The 25,231-nt window shown below is 42.2% G+C and overlaps 1 protein-coding gene across 1 annotated transcript; it reads left to right on the top strand.

Annotated features, from left to right (window-relative positions):
* On the top strand, nt 1-23,712 carry SFI1 (Sfi1 homolog, spindle assembly associated (yeast); the record flags this gene model as incomplete). Its single annotated transcript, XM_008947328.1, is given in 29 exon segments — nt 1-32; nt 773-880; nt 1,172-1,266; nt 2,808-2,925; nt 3,194-3,296; nt 5,561-5,717; nt 6,489-6,650; nt 7,083-7,153; nt 7,963-8,055; nt 8,452-8,549; nt 10,379-10,460; nt 11,151-11,329; nt 11,569-11,644; nt 12,422-12,517; nt 12,947-13,023; nt 13,718-13,820; nt 14,320-14,416; nt 15,052-15,212; nt 15,648-15,722; nt 16,006-16,080; nt 17,088-17,264; nt 18,010-18,079; nt 18,082-18,250; nt 19,210-19,305; nt 20,381-20,642; nt 21,302-21,449; nt 22,223-22,346; nt 22,977-23,076; nt 23,605-23,712. Coding segments are annotated over 29 exon segments (3,312 nt in total), but the record flags the coding sequence as incomplete, so codon positions are not given.
* Between the last annotated feature and the right edge of the window lie 1,519 nt (nt 23,713-25,231).

Here is a 25,231-nt window from a genome sequence, read left to right as displayed (position 1 = left end):
GTGAAATGTAGCATCACTTTTTACATGGTCAGGTATGTGTTCATTAAACCTGGGTGTAAAAGCAGAGATTGTTCCATCAAGGTTAAAGGATTTGTAGGTTGTATGTAACTTGTGAATCCATTTTGTGCATGGCTTTGCATCCATTGGTAGGGGGAGGTACTTGAGCAGGTGAACAGCTTAATTTTTATCATTGATGATGTGCAACTAGCCTGAGGAGTTCTTAAGCCTGTTTAAGTGTTCTTTGGGAAGATTTTAAATTTGGGATGTCTTAAGATCAGCATGCCATTTCTAAGAATACAATGGAAATATCAAAGCATTATAAAATTTGGAGTAGCTTTTATATTTATTTCTGTACCTAAAATATTTTGTGTTAACATAACAGAGCAAAATTAGCAAAGCAAATACATGTATCATTATTAGCTGTGCTGGTTGTTTGAGTAAAACACAGAACCAAGGATAAAATATGCAGGTTATTAGTAGGTCTAAAGTCAACTGGCACTCTGATATTTGGCAAGAAAGTTAGCAACATCTGTCTTTCCCTCCTTGATTTTGTGAAGCTTTTACAGTAAGTAAGCTGATTGTTTCTTGTCATGTTTCACAGTCTTGGAAAAAAGTGTCACAGTAGGGTATTGGTTTTTAAATGCAGCTAGATGCTGTTAGGCTAATCAGACAAGACTGGAAAAGAGGTAGAATAATCTTCATTAAAACTGATCTGTGGTCAACCTGGAAACCTCTTTGAAGTTTCTTATGTCTAAATCTTTCAACTGTTCAGATGCTTTTATGACCAGAAGATTCTTCAACAAACTTTTGGCAAGTGGAAGAAGTGGTGGACTGTTTGCAGAGAAAGGAAGCTCAGTCTCAGAGCAGATGGCCATTGCAGGTTTGTGAAATGAGTTCCTGTTATTGCGTGTGCATAGCAGTATGAGGAATTTGCCTTAGGTTCTGAAGGAGTTACTAATACCAGTAAGCAAGTCACATCAACGGTACCTCTAGGCCAAGAGCATTGTCTTCATTGCTTGGGTTTGTGTTTTATTTCCTCTCTCTTTTTTTTGTTGCTCTTGTCTTAGGGTGAAGTCAGTTTCCTATCCGAGGTATCTCTGGAGTGCAGCTGAACTTGATGGAATCCTGTAGGCATTGTTAGCCATTTCACCAATGGTGCTTTTGTTTTCAGGCATTTACTCCATAATTTGGTATTCAAGGCTTGGAGAGCCTACGTATGCCAGCAACAAGGAAAGAGGAACAAATGCTATATTGCAGAGTCTCATGGTGAGTGAAGTGATGGTAACTACCTTTATTTGGGGACATGCTGAGATGGGAGCTTCCAAGGGAAATATTTATTCAGAAGGTCTGTTGTACATGTTGGTAGGGTGAGCTCCCTCAGCTGATGGAAGCGTGATGCTGTCAGGTGCAGATGGTTGTCTGGCTGAAGCTGTTTGGGGGGGTTCCATCTGCACTGCTGTGTTGTTATTTAGAGGTGCCAGTGAATAAGCTTAAGGGCCTCTCCATATGCTCTGAATTGCATTTTTTTGGGGGTAGTTTGGTTGCATTGGTTTGGGTTTTTTGGGTTTTGTTTGAATTTTTTTTTTACTTCATCCCATTATCTGTTCAAATAGTTGCTTTTTTTTAATATAATCTGTTATTGGAATTCTCTATCAACTGTGACTATTAAAGTTAGAGAATAATTCCCTGTGTTATTAATGGCACATGTTTTATCTGTATTCACCATTCCTTTCCAGCTTGTGTCTTGCGACTGAAAAGAATCCCAAGCTCTTTAAGTGCCCCGTGTGTTATTGTTGTAGATTCGTTGTTCTGCAATGGATTTCTCCTACTGATGAAATTGTCTATATTGGTTGCAACTGCCTTTGGTTTCAGGGAATATCTGTTTCAGCAGGGGAGGATGATCTTCTAAAGATTTTACTGTGTTTTTTTTCTGTACTGATTGGCAAAATAAATTAACTGGTCTCTTTGCATATGCGTGTAGCTTCAGAATATTATATAGACTGGCAACTTTGGAAACAAAATGACAGGCTATCTAGATTTCCTTCCTTTCTGACTGAGGCTGGAGTACTTGTAGTCGCAGCTGTGTGTTGCTTAGTCAAAAAGACAGAAAAGTGACCTGTTCTAAGGTTAGCACTTGATTCATCACGTCACAAGGAAATCTTAAAAAATGTCGGATTGTTATATTTTTTAGTGTGTGAAGTGGCATGAAATCAAACATGTTTTGTCTACTAACTTGGCTTCAGTAGTGTCAGTTCTGACAAGCCAGACTGCTGTGAGGAGAAAGTGCAGCGTACTGCATAAAGCAGTAAACTGGAATTTGTGATGCCACTTCTGTTTTTAGCTGTGTGACCAGCCTGCTAAATAAACTGGACTTGTTTCTGGTTGATTTCTCTGCCTGTAATAAAGAATAACTCTTGAAAAGCTACTGATGAACCTGATGAACTTTTTTTTTAAAACGAACCAAAGAAAATCCTGTAATTCTTACCCAATAAGGCTGAATATTGTCAGACAATTATGTACCGTGTAAGCGCGGGGGACAAAGCTGGGCCATTGTCTGATTGTTCACGCTGCTCTGAACAAGTGGCACGGTGCTGTCAGCGTTTCAGAGGTTCTTGTTTGGCACTCTCAGCCAGGGTGGATGGTCCCACATGCGGCTCTAGTGGCTGCTGTTTTTTCCGAGTTCCCCACGAGGTGTCTCTACGGGTTGAGGGCACTGGAAGCTGGGGACAAGCGGCGTTATGGGGTGATTAAAAAACGCCAGATTCTTGCATAAGCTTCAGGTGCCATAATTTTGTTGTTGTGCACAGCAAAGAAGCAAAAATTGCTGAGGACCTGGCAGCGGTGGCTGGTTTATGTTGAAGTTCAAAGGACAAAACACGGGATGCAGTCTGTGGCACTGGCATTCAGGGACAGATCCTGCTTGCGGTAAGAACGAAGTGGAAGCAGGCAGAGAGGCACTGACTGCAGGCTGTGGTTTTTACCTGTGGTCTGTTATCTTTTCTGCAATGACTCTGTTCCAGGTTTGATTTTTTTTCTCTCTCTTCGTTTTGGGGTGTATTTGAATTCTTCTGATACGTTCCTAGACTGTGAATTTAGGATTGTTGTTCATACCTTTTTCTGGTGAGAGGATGGTGATTTTTTTGCAACAAACTATGGAACCTGCATTTGAATGTCTGTAACATTGTTTTGGCAGCGTATCGTGGGCAGTGTGGAGAAGACAACACTACCAGAACTGCATTGGACATAAAATGAGTATTTTGGCTCTGCAGCATTGGGCCCAGAGCCTACAATTTAGAGTAAGTCCCAGAAGCTTCAGTTAATACCATTTCTAATGTGTAAGTTGCAAACACGTGTGACAAATGTTGCAGATCAATAAAAGTAAGCCTTGTACTTCTTTGCTTTGCAAATTGCAGTACATATGGTAGAAGAACATATTAGGACATGAGGAAGTGGAATGAAGCTGTGCCAGAGGAAGTTCAGGCTGAACAGTAGGAGGAAGTTTTTCACTAGGAGGGTGGTTGGTCACTGGAGCAGGCTCCTCTTCTGCTGACTGCTTGCCTGATACAGAATGATATTACCATTAAGGGGCAGACCAGCAGCCAAATTCCTCCCTCTGCTACCGCATCGCATCCGGAGATCCAAAGTGCCAGGCAGCTGGAGGGAGAAACAAGTCAATGCACTCCAACAGCCAGAATCCTCACACAGCACATGCACTGTGTAGGCAGCCTCCCAACTCTACTGCAAGCAGAATCAGTTCTTATAGAGGTGCCTTCTTGCCCTGCCTCCAAGTTCATGAGGAAGGCGGGAGCCACCTGGTGGGTGATCTCCTATTTGGTTCCCACCCAAGGTTGGCCAGACCCTGGATGAAAACCAGGCAGGAGGGTCTTTCTTGCCTGATTGTGACATCATCCACATACCCACCCTCATTCAGGGCTGGGGGTTTAAACCCCATCACTTCAGCTCCGTGGGGAAGTGGTCATGGCACCAAGCCTGTCAGACGTCTGGGAACATCTGCATGATGCTCTTAGTCATATGATTTGATTTTAAGTAGTCCTGTGAGAAGCAGGGATTTGGACTCCATGATCCTTATGGGATCAAATATAATTATTTAGTTCAAAATAATTTTTTTTAGAAGAAAAAACATGGCACTCCAGCAGCCAGAATCCTCACACAGCGCATGCACTGTGTAGGCAGCCTCCCAACTCTACTGCAAGCAGAATCAGTTCTTATAGAGGTGGCTTCTTGCCCTGCCTCCAAGTTCATGTGGAAGGCGGGAGCCACCTGGTGGGTGATCTCCTATTTGGTTCCCACCCAAGGTTGGCCAGACCCTGGATGAAAACCAGGCAGGAGGGTCTTTCTTGCCTGATTGTGACATCATCCACATACCCTCCCTCATTCAGGGCTGGGGGTTTAAACCCCATCACTTCAGCTCCGTGGGGAAGTGGTCATGGCACCAAGCCTGTCAGACGTCTGGGAACATCTGCATGATGCTCTTAGTCATATGATTTGATTTTAAGTAGTCCTGTGAGAAGCAGGGATTTGGACTCCATGATCCTTATGGGATCAAATATAATTATTTAGTTCAAAATAATTTTTTTTAGAAGAAAAAAATTCTTTATAAGAAACCTAGGCAAAGCAAACTGGACCCATGTCTTATATTTGCTAGGAAGCAGACTGTCCAAAGGAATTATTACTGTTTTATACAGTAATTTATGATAGTGGAAGTATCAGAGTTCTCTCCACCAGAAAACTAGCCACAGGTAAATAAGAGGTAAAATAAACTGTGTGAGTTTGCAGCTGTGCTTTTTGGACCATGGTATGAAGGGTAGTTGTATCCAGCTCTCTAGAACACCTGACTGCACAGAGGTCCAATCCACTGACCCATTAGGAGGCAAGACAGCACGGTGCTTCTTTGTAAACATTCCTTATGTCCTAATAAATTTCTATAATCAGGTTTAACTCCATTTTGGGGTAAGGAAATACAATCCAGCATTTCATGTTCTTGAGAGACGGTCAGCTCCTTCAGTAAATTGTTCATCTTAGCTGAAGTGAAAAGTATGCATTTCTTTCTTTCATTGAAATTGTGGCATTTTGGCCACTTCATTAAAAACAGGTGATGGTATTTAATTTGGCCTGCACTGTAAGATGGGAGCACTGTCTGATGCCAGTATGTTATGAAGGAGATAAACTCCTGACTTGGGAAATCTTGTCATAGCTCAAGATGTGATTCTCTTTTATATGGAATACTCTGAAAGAAAGCCTGTTGTCCAGAAAGTAGGTCTTTTAATGGAAAAAGTGTGAATGTATGAAAAAAAGTAATTTTAAAAAGTTAATATTTATATTCTTTGGTTTTGACCTTTTCTATGCTGATAGTCCTTTGGCATTTGTTTGGTTGATTTTGTTTATTTTTCTTTTCCCCTTTGTGAGGAGGAAGTGCATTGCTCATGGCTTTCACCTTTAGATCCTACATGGAATTTACTATTGCCTGTGGTTTCTTCTGCTTTTCTTTACATCCTCAGTCTTGTCAATTTTTTTTCTCCCTTCTCAATTGTTCTGTCAGGCTTGGTCACAGTGGCGAGAACTGTATCTGTACAGCCAGAACAACAAGCAAAAGGAGACTAGGGCAGTGACTTGCTTTCGGCACTGGAAATTGAAGAGGTGCATGGAAGCATGGCTGGAATACTTAAATCTCTACAGAGCAAAGAAAATTCAGAATGGTGAGTGAAAATGGTGACTCAGGACAGAACAGAGCTCACCCGCTCTTCTTAGGGCAGAGTGGTTCTTTTCTGTTCAAGATGCTGCAATGTTTCTGCTTGCTCAGCAGATGAGGTGCAACTTGGACTGCACACTGTCCCTATTTCTGGCTAGCTAAGTTGTATACCAAACTGTTGGGAGGATCACCTGTTTTCCATGTGATTTAAAAGAAAGTGCTTTACAGTTCCAATGATGAAAACCTGTACATTGCATATTATATGCTGTGAGAAGGACATACTCAGAGCTATTATCAGTCAGTCCGTGTGTGGATTTTCCTGATAACCAGACAAATCACAACTCACACAGGGATGGTAAAGATTATTGGACCAGTTCTTTTGTTTCTTCCCTTGAAGTCACTTGAAATGAGTTCAGATATCTGTGTGAATTGCCTGTTGATCAGTGTTAGTGTAAAAGAATCCAGCCTGGATATCTGGGAGCTAGTAATAGGAGTATGCAGAAATGTAAGCAAGCTTGTGTGTGTTGAACAAGTGACACGGTGTCTTAACTTTCCCTTTGTAAGTCAGTACAGTATGTTACTGCTTTAAAACTGCCTTTGTCATCAATAGGAAGAATATAATCTGTAGCTGAGTGTTATTGTGAATTCTTACCACGATTTTTCAGTGTTAGAGCTTCTGTCACTTCAGAACCAGTGGCTTAAATTTCTGTGGCCTCCTCAAATATAAATGAACCCAGGGTGGAACAAGTCACGAGTAATTTGTGTGTTTGTTTTCTAGAGCTGGCCCAAGAGCATCACCAAAGCAGGGTAGTCCAACAGTGTTTCTCTGATTGGCGGGCATCGTGGGAGCGAAGGCGAAGAGTGCGTGCTCACCAAGAGGACATGGAAAAACTAGCAGCAAGGATTGCCTTATGGAGAGTCTTTGCACACTGGAAGCATTGTATCCAGTCTGTATTTGGTCCCTGGTAGGGGTAGAGTAAAAGCATTCCCACAGGGGAAGGATCTGGTTAACAAGCAGGAATATTGTACAGTAGCATGGGTGACAACAAACGTGTTATCTTTAGAAAGATACATATAAGGCCATAGTAAAAAACTTGGAATTACAGTATGTTAGCCTGTTGGCAGCTAAGAGCCTGCAGAAGATAATTTAAAGTTGGGAAGGGATTCCTTACTTAGCAGTGAACCAGAACTGTATTGTGATAAGCCAGCAAAATTTTAAAACTTGATTCATCAAAATTTCTGCAGGTAACAGTTCTGGAAATACAAATAATGAAGCAAATTTAGATGGAGATCTAGTGCCCCTGTGTGAGAGAAGGTGTGTATTTATCAGGGTGGGTGTTCCTGTGTAAAAGATACTTTAACTCAGTGGCAGATGTTGTACTCTGTGTGGAAGAGACTCGACAGTGTGAGCTGGCTGAAAAACACTACAGGGATCATCTGCTGGTAAGAAAAAACCTACAGGGATCATCTGTGGAGGAGCCTGTGGAGAGAACTCGAATACTTTTCAACTTTTTTTTCAAACTTTTGCTGCAAGAATTATTTCCCCCCCTCCCCCACTTCTGTAGTAACACATAAATGCTTCTTTTCATGGGTCCAAAGATAGCTTTTTGGATATGCAAGTAGTTAAGTAATTTGTTGGTTTGTGTTTGTGTTTTTCTTTTAATCCTTGAAAGCTGTCTGAAAGGTGAGCACAAACAAGCCTTCACCTTTTTCAGAAGTGAATTGTTTTCAAGTGTGGATAAACACCAATCATCAAAAGAATGGCACTAACCTGTTTGGATCATAGTTTAAAAATATCAGTAACTATACGAGCACTTCAAGGCAGGCTGCTGTTTACCATGTTCATCCACGAGTCAAGGTACTGTGGGTTTGTAGGCAAAAAGACCTTGTGCAGAGGAGACCTAAAAGGGAGGTGTTGTGTGTTTTTCTGGTTTTGGTAAGGAGCAAGTTGAGTCTTGAACTGAAGGAGGAGGTAGTTTGTGAAAGGAATTGGGTGGTGGTGTTGATAGCTGAATGAGTTAGATGTCTCACAGTGAAACCCTGGGAAAGTGGTAGGAATTTTAGTTTATCTGGAGAAGTGACAGTATGTGAGAGGAAGTTGATGCATGGCTTTGATGACAAGTTCATAGATCTTAGCATTGCAAGGAGTAGCATCAAACACAGATTGTCTGTAAGGAGCAGCCAGTTCCAGACTTACTGGTGCTTGTTGATTTGGATTACATGAAAGTTATGTGCATTTCTTGTTGTTACAGAAACTTGGCTTTAAGGGTCTTTGGCAGAATGTCACGAACACTCGACTTCAGCAAATAAGAAAAAATCTGTCACACCGTCAGCACCAAGTTACAGTGAGTTTGACTTCTTTTCTTGTTCTTGTGCTAGTTTTTTCTTAAGCTGTCCTATTGGCCTCCTACAGTAGGGAGGAATCCTTCCACTTTCACCTACAAAATACTTTTTTAATTAAATAAGTGGCTTTGTTCCTAAATACTAATAGCCACAGAAAGTTTCCTGTGTAAGTAAGCTCTTAGTCTCAGATGTGTTATTTTAGTTTTTTGTTTTCCTATGTTTATGATGACTTTTGCTGGAAAAATTCATAGCAGGTTATAAAACGTTTGGTGTATGAAGCAGTGCAGGAGGCAACCATTGCAGCATGCAGCTTCAGTAGGACATCTATAATTTCTTTATTTGCTTTTTTCTCTTCCCTTGATACCTGTGCTTTTGCATGTCTTCATTGTTTGCGTCAGGTGCTGCACAAGTTCTGGAACCTTTGGAAGTCCCGTTTGGAAGAGAAGGAAGAACAGCAGCAGCAGGCCTTAACATCAGTGGCTCTTGCCCGTTACAAGTGTGCAGAGTATTTATATTAATATAAACTATTTATGTTAATTTATATTATACATATTTATATTAATACAAATTTGTACAAATGTGGCATATGTGGACCTTTATTGTCTTAAAATCTGATAATACCTTTAGGGGCAAGACCATCCTGATGCCAACTGCTCCTATGTTTTCTGAGTAAAGGGCAGTTTACATCTCCTGCTTCTCTGAAATGTGAGAGGGAGATTAAGCCCAGCTCTGAGGCTTGTTTAGATGTAAGGGCTAGATGCTTTACTGGTAGGAGCAGTAGGTTGCAGCATGAGCACTGACAAAGCTCAAAACACTGCTGCTTTACTTTCTGCAAGCAGTTAAGAGTTTTTCCAACTGGTGTGAGATGCAGCTGTGGTGCATTAGCTTACCTCTGGATACAAAGACAGAAAAGGCTGGAGGACTCAGGAGGGTAAGCTTAGTGAAGATGAGTTGCAGCAGGCAACTGCCTTAGTGTAACTTAAGCCTCTCTCACCAGGGAAGAGATAAACAGATGACTTGAAGGCTCTTGTTGGATCTGTAGCCATACCTTGATTTCATGGGTCAGGAATGTTTTTGTGTGCAATCATTTTTCTCTTCAGAAAGAGTATAAATGAAGTACTATTTCCTGAACACAAAAGAACAAATTAGAATTGTGTTCCTCGTTCAGAGGTCTGGGGCTGCTTTCCAAGCAGACCTAAGCAAAACTTCTGTGGCAGCTTGCCAGAACTCAGCTTCCCTGTTGGTCTCTGATGCACAAACACACTGTCTCACAAGACAGTGCCCCAAATGCTGTGTCTGGTGGTAAGACCTAGGAGATAACTCAGAAGAGCCATCAACTGAGATTTGTGACTGCCTGCAAATCAAAGGCAGTCTTGCTAGCAACAGCCAGTACCCTCCAGGAAGACTAACTTGTATTGTTTACCAGCCTAGAAACTTGTAGTGTGCTGCAACATCTACGTACCAAAATTACCTGGCAAGAATCCAAAATATCTTTTAGGCCTCTTTAGACCAGAGAAGAGCTGAGACTTTCTGACAATGGGATTAGTATGCCCATGTCTGGAAATAACTGATGTAGCTTGAACTGTGTGCTATTTCCAGTAGGCTGTACTTCAGACTTCTGGACCAGGACACTTCTACCATATGCTTGTTCTGTGACAGAGATGTAAAGTGTTCAACACAAATATATATTAATGATTCTTGTGCACCCCTGGGAAGGAGGCAGGTTAGCAAGTATAATCTGCATCTAGAGAGAAGGAAGCTTTAATGAGTGTGACTAAACTGACCTTCTTCATAAAAGAAGACTTCTGTATAGTCCTTTCACTGTTGAGATCAGACAATGCCGTTCTTGGTAATTCTTTGTTCCAACTTTTTCAAGTCCTGTTACAATGTTTATGTGTTTTATTTTAAAATAGACTAGAGTAGGATTTTCAAAATACTTCCAAGGGAGAAGGAAGAGGTCTGTATTTATGGTGGAGAACAAGTAAAAGATAATGATATAATTTTTTTGTGTGTTTATAAATAAAATCATTTACAACACAGAACAATCTTTTGAGTAATCTAAATGAAAGGGAGTTCTGATACCTTTAGAGAATTGATTAATCTTGTCTCATGTATTCTAGGTAGGTTTTCAGGGGACAAACTGTTTTTTAACCCAGAGAATAAGAAGGACACAGAGCTGCCTGATTTCCAAAGAAGGCTTGCATGATTTGAAAAATCAAGTAACTGTTTAAGTTGTAGATGGATCGGTCTTTTGGTGCTCATAACATCAATCTCTTTTCTGAAAGAATTCTTTCCTGTGCTGACATTAGCCTTTTTTGCTTGCAGGAGGGTGTTGATGAGAAAGGTGTTTGACGTGTGGTTGCTGAACACGTGCAAGCAACAAGAATACCGAATGGGAGAGAAAAGGGTAAATGTAACTCTTTTATCTGGCCTTGCTTAGGAGATAGAGGGGATGATTTCTGTGAACATCAGTTAGCAAGAGATGGACTTGGGTGTTCTCTCACACTCTTTTATAGTTACATCATTGAAACAATTATAGTAGTAGTCAAAATTATTAAAGAATTGCAGGGCTGTACTGACAAAACAGTTGATTCTAGGCAGGTGTCCATAAAGTCCCTTAAGGGGGTCTTCATTTCCTAAGATGTATATATAATCCTGTAGTCTTTATATATAGCAGCTACTGCTGTCTTTTACGTGGTCTGGGTTACACAACTCGTAGTTGCTGGCAGTGTGGTGGCCTTGTGCAGAGAAGGCTGACTCTTGGTGTTCTGAGATTATCAGTTCTTGTGAATTCAACAGGACTGGTTTCTGGAGCTTATCAGTTCTTGGGAGTCTTTCACATGCTATTTATCAGCTTGTTTTTCCTCTCTGTCCTGCTGTTTTCTGATAACAGCTTCTCCATCCACATGTGTATTGGTACCTGTAGAACACCTACACGTAAGCTCACAACAAAGGGGCTTTGACATGTCCGTTGCTGTTAAGCTTGAGAAGAGGAAAACAATTATTGGACAGTTCTGTGCATGCCATCTCTAAGGAATTGTCTTCTGTTTGTAATTGGCCTGTGTGATGATGCATTGCCACCTTCTTTCCATTCCAGGCTGTACTTCATTTTGAAAAGCAGCTGTTGCATTGTTTCTGGTGCTTCTGGCGCAGAAGAGCAGCTGCACGTTTGGAGGAGAGAGAGGGCTTGGTTTGTGCAAGAGATCACTACAATAACCTGCTGCTGCAAAAGGCTTTCTGTCTGTGGAAGCAAAATACTCTGGAGAGAAGAACAGAGTAAGGTGGTTTTCCAAAAAGGAGAGTTACTTGCATTGACCCTGCGGTGGCCTAATTTTGACAAAGCAGTGTTTAATTCACAATGATTTTGACTCCTTGTTTGTGGTTTGGAATCTATGCATTTGTCTTTCAGTAAATGACTTACTGAAAATAACAAGTGTAGACTCAAGTCTGTGCTAGAGTGGTTCAGTAACATGGATTGCATTGCAGGAGAAATAATTAAATTATTTTTCTCATAGGAGGCTCAAGGAGATACAAGCCTTAAGATTTCACTATTCAAAGTGTGTGCAGCAGACTTGGAACAAGTGGAGAGAGGTGAGAGAGTTAACAGATGGGGAAGAGCTTGAATCTGTTTTGTTATTTGCAGGTTGCTGTACCCATATGGCTAGAAATTAGTTTAAACTCTTGTCATTCCTAAGCTCTCCTCCTTTTCAAGGTGGATAAAACCTGTTCAGTGTGAGTGGAACAGGAGTTGTGTAGGGAGGAGACTTTTGACTTCTGTTCACTTGTTTAGGTATAGCGAGAAAGGGACTGTAGTTCAGGAGATTAACCTGGGAATGTAAACAGAATTCATGTGATGAAATTGTCTCTGGCCAGCACTGTGTATGTCCTTCTCAAAATTTTATTTAAGTTAGAACTTTGAAGCAAGGCCAATGGTGTATGATCTGTAGTTGCATACAGGTCACAGCAGGCCCTATCAGATAGCACTTCACTTTTATGTTGGGCCTTTTCCTTACCATCATGTGAGGCACCAAATGTGCCTTGCAGCATGTCTCAAGAATCTATGAGAAATGTTAGTGTATGCTAGTCTATTGGTCTAGAACTGTTGACTTGAGTGAATTGTGTTGGTCTTCAAGAGCATTCCTAAAAGGGCAGAAAAAAAAAAAGCCTCAACTAGGCCTTTTGGAGGAGTAGTAGAGTTCAACACTGGTTTGAGCAAGAGCCTATCACAGCAAGATAAAGGACTGATGTTTCCCCAGAGACTGTAAATTGTCCTTTCCTCTCTGCTCTCTGCCATTGCCAGTTTTCCCTCTATCATGTTTACATGCTGGTTTTTTCCTTTTTTTTTTTTTTTTCCCTCCCTTCTTATAGTTCGTGGAGCATCAGCGTGAGAAATGGAGGAAGCTGGTGCGAGCAGACCTGCACTATCGGCACACACTGCTGGGGAAGGTCTTGGAAGCCTGGAAGGTAGAAGGGCATGTCCTTTGCTTTGAGGGACTTGTCTGCGTGTGCTGAAGTGTTTCAGTGAGAACTGAAGAGCTGCCACACCATTTCACTCCAGGAGCTTACACACCAAGAGTACGCAGTAGAACAGAGGCTGTTGTCACTAGGCTTATGTAAGGTGTAGCATTGCTTCTTGGGGAAGAGAACCAGTGTCCTCTTGTGGCTTTGGTGAAGGGTGGGTAACAGCTGGCATTAGCTAGTGTGTGATGACTGTTCATTTTGAAAAAGAAGCATCTGATTTCAGTGCCTGTAGCTCCATGTGGGTTGTTTCCCCCCACCATGTTTTACTGCCACTACTTCTCTCCTAAGCAGCTGCTAAGTTTTTGTGTGACTCCTATCGTAAGAGATATTGGCAGTTGAGTGAAATATTGCCTCTTACTGCTTTTCTTGCAGAGTTACCAATATACCATACAGTACATTCTATACCAAGTAGCTGAAAAGGAGAAGGAGCACACTAGACTGCTGCTGCGGTAAGCCTGTTTCCTTGTGCAGCGAGAGAGAAGTGAGGGTGCTGCAGTCAGGTTACTCTTTCGCTGCCACATCTGTACATCTTTGAGTGTTTGGTGCTAGAATGGACTCTGCTGTGCATTGCTATTTCTGTGCAGCTCATCTAGCTAAAAGAAGTCAGCCTGTTCCTGGACTGCCATTTGTTTTACTTGAATTTTTTTTTTTTTTTTTTTAAATTCTAGTCCCATGAAAGACAGCAAATGGTATCATTCCCTGCAGTGTATGGCTTCTGATTCCTATGGTATTAAAGCAGCCTGGAAGATGAAGAGGCTGTCTTGTGTTAGACTGAGGAGAGTGGTTAAAACAATATCCCTTTGTATTGATTGTAGTTGCTTTAGTTGTATCTACCTCGTTTATTTTAATGCTGTACAGCTTGAGCGTATTGCAGAGCCTGACTGACTTGGCTTAAGATGCTAGATTTAAGGGTGTGCTTTGGTTTTGCACTGCCTTCTCCTCAGCAGAGACCTGAAAGGGCAGGAGTTAGCCATGATGATCTTTAAAGGTCTCTTCCATCCAAAGTGATTCTATGATTTTAAGTTGATTTGCAAGACTTGGTTTATAAAGACAGCTGGTTTTTGTTCCCTTGCACATGGAAAGGTGCCAAATGAATAAGTGGGAGTCATTCCTAATTGTTTTTGTTCGCTCTTTTCCCTTCAGACAGCTTATGTGTACTTGGAGGGAAAATGCCCTTGCTCTTATGTGTGAAGCTAAGGCAACTACTCGGGCAGATGAACACTACAGGAGAGCAATCCTGTCAAAGGTAGGGTCTGTATGGCAATTACCAAGGTCTAGGAATAGATGTGAGTTCAGACAGAGGTCAGGTAATGCAATTAGAAGGACAAAAACTTAATCTGAAGTCCACTACTAAGAAAGGTCTACAAAGTGGGAGTCCCATCTTATTCTTACAGGCATTTTGGAAACTTGTATCTGAATGAACTCATGGTTTTTCCTCTTGCTTTTTTTCTCCTCATTTCCGCAAAGGAAGGGAAAAGCAGTAGTATGATACAGCATAGTAGCATTAACTTGGGTGCGGGGGACAGATGGACAAATGGAAAAGAAGAATGCTCTGAAAAATGCCAGGGGAACCCCCTGAAATATTGCTGTGTTTAATTTGTCAGAAATTTGCACTATGTTACTGAGCCTTATGTGCAAAATGAGATGGAAACGGTTATGGTACTGGCAATGTGGAGTATGTTGCTTCCCCTTCTGAAGGTTGCAGTGTCAGTCTGTGTCCTGTCTTGTTTGTGTTATATTTTTAGGTGTTGCTACAGTGGAGATATGCTGTCTTGCTCCAAGTGTGTTGCCGTCAGCAGAAGGTGACAGCTGTGATGGAGGCCAGAAAACATTTGGATATAGGTGAGTTGATGGAGATAGTAAACTCTCAAAAGATTATCTGTGTACGCTCCTTAGAAAACCATGGCTTAGAGCAATCTTTTATGTCACCTGTACACATGAAATGGTTGGATGATCTGTTAAGCCTACAAAGGATGTCCCCATAGAATGGTGAATGATCCGGGACTCCAGCAAACTGTTGAAGGCTGCTTGTGTGACTTTTGCTTGCCTGTTGGTTCCTCGTCTGTGTAAGGGATGGTAACATTTCCTTCCTCAAAGGAATTTTCCATTGCTCATTTTGAGATGCTCAGATATCTCTGTTTGGAGGGCAGTGCAAGTAATAATACCAATTACTGCTTCAGTCTTTCTCTAGTAATAATACTCAAAGGCCCTCAAACTCTGCAAGCGCTTTCACGGTACCAGCCACATTTTTGACATGAGCATTCTGAGGCACAGGGGCAAGATATTTCCTAAGGATTGTACAGAATGTCAGTGGCAGCAGGAAAGACTTACAAGTCGTGGCTCACTGTCTGGTACCTGAAGTGTTTCAGGATCCTTATTCCTAGTGCTTACTGTTGCTAAAACAATCTGGAAGAGTAGCTGATTACTTGATACTCTGAGGTTAACAGTCTCCTTGTGGTATATTTGTCTTCTTACAGTGTGTTTACAGACCCTGTTTATTCACTGGAAAGAATTAACTAGGGAGTCTCTGATGCTGAGGGCTCAGCAGCACAGGGCAGTACAGCACCATCAGCAGCACCTACTCCAGAAGTACCTGGTGAAATGGAAGAAATATCATCAGTGGTGCCTTAGGAAAATGGTGAGAAGGATCAGCAACCTCCCCAGCCAGTGACCCAGGATGGGAAGTTACAGGTGTGGAGGAGGAGGCCATGCCCCCTAGTGAAGGGAGTAGTAGTCTTGGCTGAGGAGCAGCATGACAGCCTTCTGCATTGAGGCAGAAAGAACATACCTGTGTCTCACCAGAAGAAGCTTTGCTAGAACTAATATATTTAAAAAGAGATGACAAGCTGGGCTTGCCATGTGTGGAGTCACTTACTGTTAGTGAAATCCTTGCTGGGCTCATGGATACTTGCAAATGGGATTACACTGTAGGGCACTTAGATAGTGGGGGTGGCTTTAGCAGAAGAAATGGAGGGTGATAAAAGCTGTTTGGTGCCTGTTTTGCTCTAGCACCATTTGGCTCAGAAAAACAGGGTTGGTCTGCAAGTAGCTCACTGTTTCTGTTGCTTTACAGCTACTACAGAGACAGGGAAGTCAGCTAATGACTTACAGATTTTGCTCTGCTTCCTTTTCTTGCTGGAAAACACGGGTAAGGAATTCTCCCTTGGGTAGGTATCTAACTCCTTGTTGATCTTTATTGCATCGTCTCCTTCATATTCAATTTACACATAAGGACCACAAAAAATGACTTTAAAATTTTCTGGGTTTTTGGTTCTGCTAGTGCAAGAGACACCTTGCAATGTCTGGGTGAGCTGAGCAGGTTGTTCTTCTATGGCTCCAGCAGCACTTTGTGGTTGGTGATCTGGGTAGCATTGCTAGTGGGATATGTAAACTCCTAACCTGGTTCCTGTGCAATCTTTTTTCCCTGGCAGCTGTTGCAGCAGCGATGGGAAAAGCGGAAGACAGTGCAAGCGCTGTGGCACTGGTCCCATTCATTGCAGAGAAAGGTGAGGGCGTGTGCAGGTCAGGGCAGGCAAGTGAGTTCACAGATCTGCAGATCTGACTGCAGTCAGCAGAGGGCACATCGAGTATCTCTTCCCTTTCATCTTTGGGCGTGCTGTTGAAATGCTGGGGTCTGAACCCCGAGCCCCCAAATTAAGGTTGATATATGGGTGATTCCCACAGCCCTTCATCCAGAGGTGGTGAGTTTGCCTTATAGCTTCCCCCCAGGGTGCGGCCGGCCCTGCAGGGAGAGCCAGAAGGGAAATGAGCCCCAGGGGTCCCGCACTGAATTGACAAAGGTCAGGTGTCTGCTTGGGGATAAAAGCTGGGACCACTTGTAGGGAGTCAGGAGTGTCTGTCTGTGAAGTGCACTCCCCAGAGCTTCCTGGTTCAGGGCAGACCTCCTGACTCTCCTGGAGCTGGGCCCCGGTCTGTTTAGACCTTTGTAAACACGGGCCGATCAGGTGAGAGTCGCCATGTGGGCACCTTTTTCTTATATGTTTAGCCCTCTGGTTTGGCTGTTTCCCATGCCAACTATGGGAAACCTTGGTTCATTGTTTGTACCACCTGTTGTGGGCCGAGTCCCATCTTCTGTGGGATCGTTGGGGGTGCTGTCGTTTATGTACCAGCTGATTGATCTGTTTGTATCCCCAGTGATCATTCATGCAATGTCCTTCTTGTATACAATACAGTCTTTGTATTGGTTCATCTTCCTGCTGGCTGTATCATTTTTGTTGGGCCTGGTCATTGGCAGAACAACTGTATGTTAATTTAGGATGCTGGTAAACTGTCCCCAAATATTTTTATCAGATTAAAAAATTTGCATATGTTTTTCCCCATCTGACCTCAACTGACTTAAATCCCTGTGCCTTTGTTCTTTTAGTGTCCTGCCATGGATGTAACTCTGCTTGTTACTACCTAGAGGAAGGGAAATATTCCTGTCTGTAGGGGGAGTCCCTGGCCTGGAACCTGTCTTTTTAACATTCGCCCCTGTCTGCTGTTCATGCTGTAGGTATTTAATGCTTGGCTCAGATTTGCCAAGCGACAGCTGCAGAAGAAAGATCCCACTGCAAAAGCCACAGGAGCTTACCGTGCTACTTTTCTGAGAGAAGGTGTAACCCAAGTCTTGAGACACAGTGCTGACATGAAACGGTTGCAGGAGCAGCTCCAGGCCCAGCACCAGCTGAAGGTGAAAGAGCCAAGTGATTACTCAAATATATCCAGGACTTGTCCGATCTACTCCGTGTGCATGTGTGTATGCATACTGGAGCCCTTCACCTTGGCTCTTGTTTGGATCTGGCATACACTTCTGCCTGTAGTTGAAAGCAAAACACACCTTCTAACCTTTGTAGCTGAGACTAGAGTGCTTCGGACTTGGGTTGCTATTTGAGAAGTTCTTTTAATGAAGCTATTTCAAAACTGGCCAATTCCTACCATAGATAATACTGCTGGATGAAACCTTTGCATGTGGCTAGGATCTGGTCTCTAAATTCTGTGCTAGAATGAAGCATTAGAGGCTGTGTCTAATCCTGTCTTAACTTTAGCACCACTTACACCTTCAAATGTGGGCTTGTGTCACTTCTGCCTTTGAGTATCAGCCCAGCCCTGTAAAACCCTGTAAAAGCCCTGTAAAAACACCTGTATCGATAGTGTTTTTTCTGCTCCAGGGCAGTTTCACCAGCTCTTTTCCAAGTTTTCAAGACATTAGTTGCTCTGTTTGGTAATGTGCAACCTGCCTTGTTGCAGAAGTACCTAGATGATTCTCCTCACCCCAATGTTATCACAGTGGACCTGCTGATTTAGCTTAGAGAGCTGGTGTGGCTGTGAGGTCATCAGAAATCTCAGTTCCTTTTTGCAGTGTTTTTCTCCCTGGATGGTGTGCTGCTGCTTCCTACTTCAGCCATCCAATGCTCTACTATTCTTTCTGTTGGCAGGCAGCCTACAACCTTCAGCAGCTATTGTATCATTGTGCCATGCTGTGGAAACAGAAGGCTCTCTCCAAGAAATTAATAACCTTTGTTCTTTTCTGTCACCTCTGAAGAAGCAAGTGACATGTGAAACACCTGATGTTCACCCTGAGACAAGAGGACATTCAGCAGAGGAAGAGCTGTGGCCTTCAAAATGCGGTCGTCTACGATTTCACCTTGCTTATGGAGACTCCCTTCTCAGCAACATGTGAGTGGAAAGTTTTAGTCCCTCCTGTGTTTCTCCAGCATATATGTAGCTTTGCATATATGGAGTCTGTGGGTGTGTCTATTGCTTTTGTTTCCAGGTTGTCACACTGTTAGCTGTTAGTCCCATGCAGTTTCCCTAACTCATTCTATGACCCTGCATTGTACAGCCGGTGTTGCAGAATTATAGCAGAGCTGCTGCATGATGCATACATCAGCTCACAGACACTGACAGAATTTGTGATTTGCATTTCTGTGGGAGGGTAGAATCAGCTCAGCTCTATACTTTCCACTATGCGTTTCTCAATATACAGCTATGAATTCATGGAGCATTGGTCGTTTGTCACAGAACAGAGAGAAACATCTGAAAGATGTATGTCATGAGCTTCTGCTGTCATGAGGTTATCTTCCCCAAGTGGCCTAGAGCTGTCAGCTGTCACTGACGTTTGTTTTTTTTTTTCCCACTGAGGCCTTATATAGGGTCTGATAAAACGATAAACATTAAGTTCCTGGCTGTGCAGAAACCCAGCTTTCTTCTTGCCCATTTCTTTCCTCTGGGGAAGCTATTCCTTGAAAAATTCTTACTGATCATGGGGCAATTGCAAGGAATAATCTTCCATGAAGCTTCTCAGTCCAGGACAGGAGCCTTATAGGGAAATAAGGTGATAGCTTCACGTTTCTTTAAGCTGGTACATGCTGGCAAAAGAAGTAGTTCTGCCTTGTTCAGTTTTTTCCCTTCCACCACTCCTTGTGCTGGCACAAGTATTCATAGGGTGAACCAAATTGTGACATTAATACAAACAGAAGTTTAATCTTTAAAAATCATAATTGCTTGCAAGGGGAACGTCGCAGAGCAGGGATGAATGATTGAATAGGACTGTTCTTTTAGCTGCAATGCCAGCTCATGCCAATTTAAAATAATCATGAATCTGGGGCATTATTGTTTCTGTTTGTTCTTTTCAGAAATGCTATTCAACGAGCAAGGTTACCACCACAGAGGCCTGACTTCGTTCTGGAGTCTCACGAAAGCAAGGAACTGCTGGGGCCTCCTTTTACTAGGTAGAAAATGTTTTTAAAATAAAGAAGAGGGTGACTCACAGTGGGCCCTATGCCATGCTTATACCCTCAAATTCCCTGACCTTTGAAATGCAGAACATTGAGCAATTATGGGACTGTACATTGTTCTATACTATCAAAAAGTTATGGTGACCTTAGAAACGTCAGGTTTCTTCTGTGAAGTGGGAAGGAATAACAGAATTTTCAAGTTAATTCAATAACAGCCAAGGTCTTCGTTTCAGTAGTGAGTAATTTTGAAGGAAAGATGAGGCATATCACTTGCACCAGAACAGGTTTTGGTCTGGATTTAACCAATTACTGGGTACTCATTAAGGACTCTGATAATGCACAGAACTGAACAGAACTGAATGTATCCTCCTGTCTTGATTGAATCAACTTTGTTCCATTAAAAGAAGCCACTTTTTATTTTTATTTGCCCAAAAGGTCTGTGCTTCTGAAATTGTTCAACTAAGCAATAGTTTCACTGTCTTGAGTGTTCTGCACTTGTTCTGCTATCACTTCTTAGCTCAGAAAGTAAAGGAGCTGAAACTGCTCCTGCTGTAGAAGCTGAAATTGCTTTTAAGTGGGTGTTTAGACTGAACTTTATTTTGTGAAACTGTTGTAATTAGCTATAGAGAAGGGAAATATCAATTTCCTGTCAAAACCTATTTGAGGTAACTGTTTCTGCTCATCTCTTTCTCTTGTCCCCAAACCAACATAAGGCAGGATTTTGTTAATGGGATGAATTCAGAGCTCTATGAAGAAATTGTTTCAGCCTGGATTCAGGTGGAGGATTTGGAGCAGGGCAGGTGGGAGTAATGGAAACCTTAACTACTTTACTGCTTTTTTGAAATTGTATTTTAAACAACTGTGGAGTTCTGGGGTTGGTTGGTTAGTGGTTTGTTTTTTTTTTTTTTTTTAAATTGAGGTTTCCTCTGCACAGTAAAGCTACTGACTGGAAAACTGTATGTAAAGGAGTAACAAGATTCTGCTTTTTTTTTTTTTTTTTGGCACTGACTGCAAAGGACAAGACCAACAGGTTGCAATGTACAGGGACATCATCCTCCTTCTTTTACAGATCAGAGGCACCCTTTCAGCAACCATCTCCAAACAGATGTTCTGCACAGACTGGGAATTTAATGCCAACACCTCAAATGGAAGGAAGTACCTGTAAATCTCTGTCTCAGATGGATGATGCTGTCAATTTCTATCCATCTCTCACCCATGCTGCTTTCCCATCTGTACCTGTGTGGACACATGATGTGTACCGTGCTGTTAAGAGGCCAGAGCTTTGGTCTCCTTCATCTTTCATGTCCCAGATGAAAGCTGGCACAGAAATGGTGAGTGTATTGATGAAGAAAACAAAACATGTGCCTACTGGTATTGCTGGGTTTTCCCATGGCTCCTCTGAACTGTCCATCTGGTAGTTGAGCTATTCTTTTCTTTTAGCATCTTAAAAGCTGACTGAATTAACTGATGTTCAAGAGCTGTTTACCACCAGTCTGAAGCAGTATTTCACTAGCTGATGAATCTACATGTGCACTCTACTGTTGTTCATGCCCTTTTTCCTGGGCTTGTGTCCTTCCTAGCTGGATGATTTTCCTGGCAATTGACTGTAGTGTTGCTCGTTTGAAGAGTTCAGAGCGGTTAGTTTGCCAACCAGATCATAGGGATTTTAGAGTAACTCAGTTTAGTAGCACTGGCTATGGCTAAGTCTCAGAAATTGAAATTCACTTCACCTGCAAGGTGGTGCTTGCATTTTAAACTCGTGTTCCACACAGAACAGGAGGTGTTAATCTTGATGAAGCAGCTTCATGCTAGAAATCCAAGATCCCATTTCTTAGATTCTGCTTCTGCTGTGGCATATTATGAGGGGCTCATTGAGTACAAGGGGTGCCTGAGTAGGAGCAGGGTTTAGTAGGTCCCATGCATCCTACATGTAGGGCTTCCTCAATAAAATCCTTTGAGGAAAAAAACCAGTATAATTCTAACCTTGCAGAGGGCAGGTCAGCCTGTGGGTGGTCACAAAGGAGAAGCCCATTCCCAAGACTTTCAACAGGACTCTTTGGAGAAGTTGCGACCAAACTTGCAGCCCCATTTGCTGTCACCTGAAGACTTGGTGGGAAAATGGAGTCACCAGACTGAAGGTAGGTCCTCAGATCTAAACTGTAGCACTTCTGTGTCCTCCAAGACTGCAAGTCAAGTCCACAAAATGTAAGGGAGGCAAGACAGTCTTGTATGCCTGCATCAGGAGGAAAAGAACATCAGTCATTCCTTTTTGGGATGGTAATAATTTTGTGGATTCTGCTGAATCGGAGCTAAAGGCCTGTTGGAGGAATTGAAGGATGGGAACTGCCAGGGGTTGGCTTCCCTCAGTAAGAATGTGCTCAAGTGCTGGGGCATTCACATGTGCACAGCTTAATGTGCAGAACTTGGTTCAGGACGCAAGAATTCACTCAGGAAGGTTCTCCAAGTTCTCCCATTTCCCTGTACTTACAGTATGGTTGTAAAGGGGACATGGTGTCGAAGCACCCCTCAATGTGGTATTTTTAATGACATAAGGGCATGAAATTTTTTTCCACAGGACTAGAGGCTACTTAGTTCTAGAGTAGACACAAAACACTAAATCACCAATAGGCCACAGCAGCATTTGTAGACTAAACCATTCACTAGAGCATTTCTTTTTTTTTTTCTTAATGTTTAAACTGAGTCTTTAGAGCCTGTAATGCTGTCAGGATTCCTGCCCTCTCACTGTACCTGATCTTTTGAGTGAACAAGCGCAAGTCACAGAGTGACAAAATGTGTGAAAAGGACTCGGGAGGGTTCCATGTTTCCTGTCTACTAACCTGACTTTCCTTGGTAAGAAACAGTGGAAGTCTGCTCCACTTCCATTACCTTCTGCCTTGTATCTCCCATTCAGCTGACTGGGAAAAAAGGGAGCAGGGTTCCAGAGAAGACATGGTGTTGCAGAGAAAGCTGGAGGTTGAACTCCAACACATCCAACAGCAGATGGAGTACTACTTCAGCAGGGAGCAAGAACTCAAGTATGTCACAAAGCCCCTTCAGGCAGCTTTTCTTCATGCTGTCAACTCAGTATTGCATTTCTTAAATGTCTCTACTTTGACAGTAACTGGTCTGTTCACAGCAGAACTGTGAATGTAACAAAAGTTCTAGAGATTTTTATTTTCTCATTTTAAGAGTTCACTGCAGGTGAGAGTACATGTGCAACTTCTGTAGTCAGCAAGCAGTTTAATGATACCTTTGGCAGCTACTGAAGAAAGTGTAACAAAGGTTATCATTGGGTGTAATCTGAAGGGAGCACAAATTAACTTGGCAGAGCATCTGAAATTTAGACTAAGTGTTTCCAACTGTCAAAAAAAAATTGCTGGTGTTTGATAACTTCTCTAACTAAAGAACACCTTTTAAAAAAAGCTTAAAAGAAAACGGGGCATGGAAGGGATTGAATGGTCAGGAGTGAGGAGTACGAAAAGAGATGTTTTCAGATAAATTTCTCTGCTTTCTAACATCCTTACTTTTTTTAAAGACTTCAACCATTCACTGGTTTGAAACAAACAAAAAAAAACGGGTCTTACTGTATCAGTAGCAAGTGTAAGTTTGCTTAGACTGCTGAGCTCTTAACTGTGATTAAGAATCCTTCTAATCCATTTTATCAGGTCCTGTCAGCAGCAGGCCCAGATTCTACAGAAATGGCTAGAAATGAGCACACAACAAGAAGACCAAAATGATGTACAAGTTCAGGAAGAACTGCATCAGGTGTGTGAGCAGCAAACAGGTTGAAGGTTACCAAAATGACTGTCATGATGCTATGCACTAGGCCTAAAAGCTGATGGTAGTTGTGAAGAACTGCATGGTTAGCTATTACTAAAATACCAAGGGAAACTGGTCATCGGCAGTGAGCTGATGAGAAGAACAGTGCTGTGTAGATGCATCTTCCCATTTGTTCTGAACATAACTCTAGCTCCAACAGATCTTCGAAGGCTGTTTCCAGGCTACATTGCAGGCTTTAGTAGATTCAGTATCATTTTTTCCCTGTCATTTCTCTGGGTGATGCAGCTGCCCTGTGACTGCACCTGCATTGCTCTGTCCCACGTGCAGGTACTGCGTGGTCACCTCTAGAGCTTGCCAGTACCTGGCTCTTTCTGAGTGACACAGTCCTGTCACTTAATGGTTCCCAAGTGGGATAATACAAAGGGAGCTAGAGCTTATTCACTCTTCCTCTGTCAGAAAGGCTAAATGCTGTCTTGCTGTACAAACAGCTTATGCAGTTGTCTTTGCTTTCAGTTGCAGGTGAGGATCAAGGCTCTCACCACAGCCCAGCTGAAAGAGAGGCATCATGTGCAGAACCTGGTTGCCCGCCTGCACGATATCCAGATTGCTCTGGATTTGTGATGCGTCTGAACCAACTGTCCAGCTTGATGGGTAGGACTTTTTGCCCCTTTCATGCCAGGGAAGGATGGAAGAGATGTATACGTTCTCTTAGTCTGTGTATAGCATTTTTCTTTTATAAATTAAATGGTTTTGCTTGGTTTATTTGTTACTACTGCTCGTTAAAACCCAAACCAAACAGGAGCTGAACAGATCTCATGCTGCACTCAAAATACCTGGTTTAGGTTACTCTGACATTTTAGAAAGATAAGCAACACTGATAAGAGTCTTTATTTCAAAATGTTTGCAATTAAATGAGTTCATGTCAGTAAGTCATACTCTTTGACATACAAAAATACCGTGCTACTGATACAGTTGAATTAAATGGATTCTCCATGCAGGAGAAATTCACAGCATTATCAGTACCCTCTAGGAACTCTGCTTTCACTTCCAGGGTGCATTGCTGACCACTGTGTAACAAGTAATGTTGGTTAATCAGTTAGCTCTGCACAGTATTAAGACCATCACAAAAACAGCCACTTGCATGCTGAATCCTCTCCTCCTCCTTAGATTTCTAATAAAGCAAACATTGGGTAACCCTTCCTCCATTATTAGGCTAACAGTAACCTTCAGATACTGTGGATGATGATGCTGAGTAGGAAGGAATTAAAGCTTAATGTTGCCTTGGCTGTGTCTGGATGCCACAGGCCCCAGTGGAAAAGGATGAAAAGATTCAGGTGTCTTCTCATTCATCCACTGGAACAAAATTGCTTTCTCCTGTTAATGTGACACTGAAGTTTAGTCAAAAGGTTAGTCATAGCTTCATCCTCTTGGGGCTGATGTTTGCCTAAGTCTTTTCTGCACTTTCCTAATGGTTAAGAAAGTGCACATTTCTAGAACCTGTATATGGTAATATACTGCTGCAGGAGTAAACTTGCTAATGCCAAGAAGTGTAACAAGATATGTGGCTGAGAGCCACTTCAAGCTTTCATACTCCTCCCCATGTAAAGTGAGGAAACATTGACTCTCAGAGCCAAATGAATTTTCTCCAGCTTGTCACCTGAACAGCCACCATCATCTGAGTCATGGCTGGGCTACATCACTTACAGGCAGTTTATCATCCTTTCTTTCCTGATGACAAGCTAAGCATACAGGACTTAGCAAACTGGACATTTGTACAACAAAATTATATTCTATTTTCTGCAGTGCATACAAAGATGAGTTCTTTAGGAAATGGGAGCTGGTCAAAGCCTACCAGCTCCCTGAAGTAGCAGAAAAATAGCTCAAGCAAGGAAGTAGTAAGAGAAATCTTTCAGAGAGCAGAAAGGCAGGTTTCATAAGCATGTCCACTCAAACAAGCTTTGGACAGCAAAGTCCATTCTAAATGTTTTGAGTGCCTGGATTTGAAACAGTTTATTCTCTAAAGAAAAGTGATAAATTGTGTTAAAACTAAATTCCTCTTCACTTTGTCACCAGTTTCTGCCAGTGCTGTATCATGCCACATTCAACAGACCGAAGGTGTTAGATTTTTAACTCTTCTTAA

The sequence above is a fragment of the Merops nubicus genome, unplaced genomic scaffold (genome assembly GCF_000691845.1).
Source record: "Merops nubicus isolate BGI_N331 unplaced genomic scaffold, ASM69184v1 scaffold20289, whole genome shotgun sequence".
In the NCBI taxonomy this organism is placed as follows: domain Eukaryota; kingdom Metazoa; phylum Chordata; class Aves; order Coraciiformes; family Meropidae; genus Merops; species Merops nubicus.
This window is presented reverse-complemented; position numbering and strand designations above follow the sequence as displayed.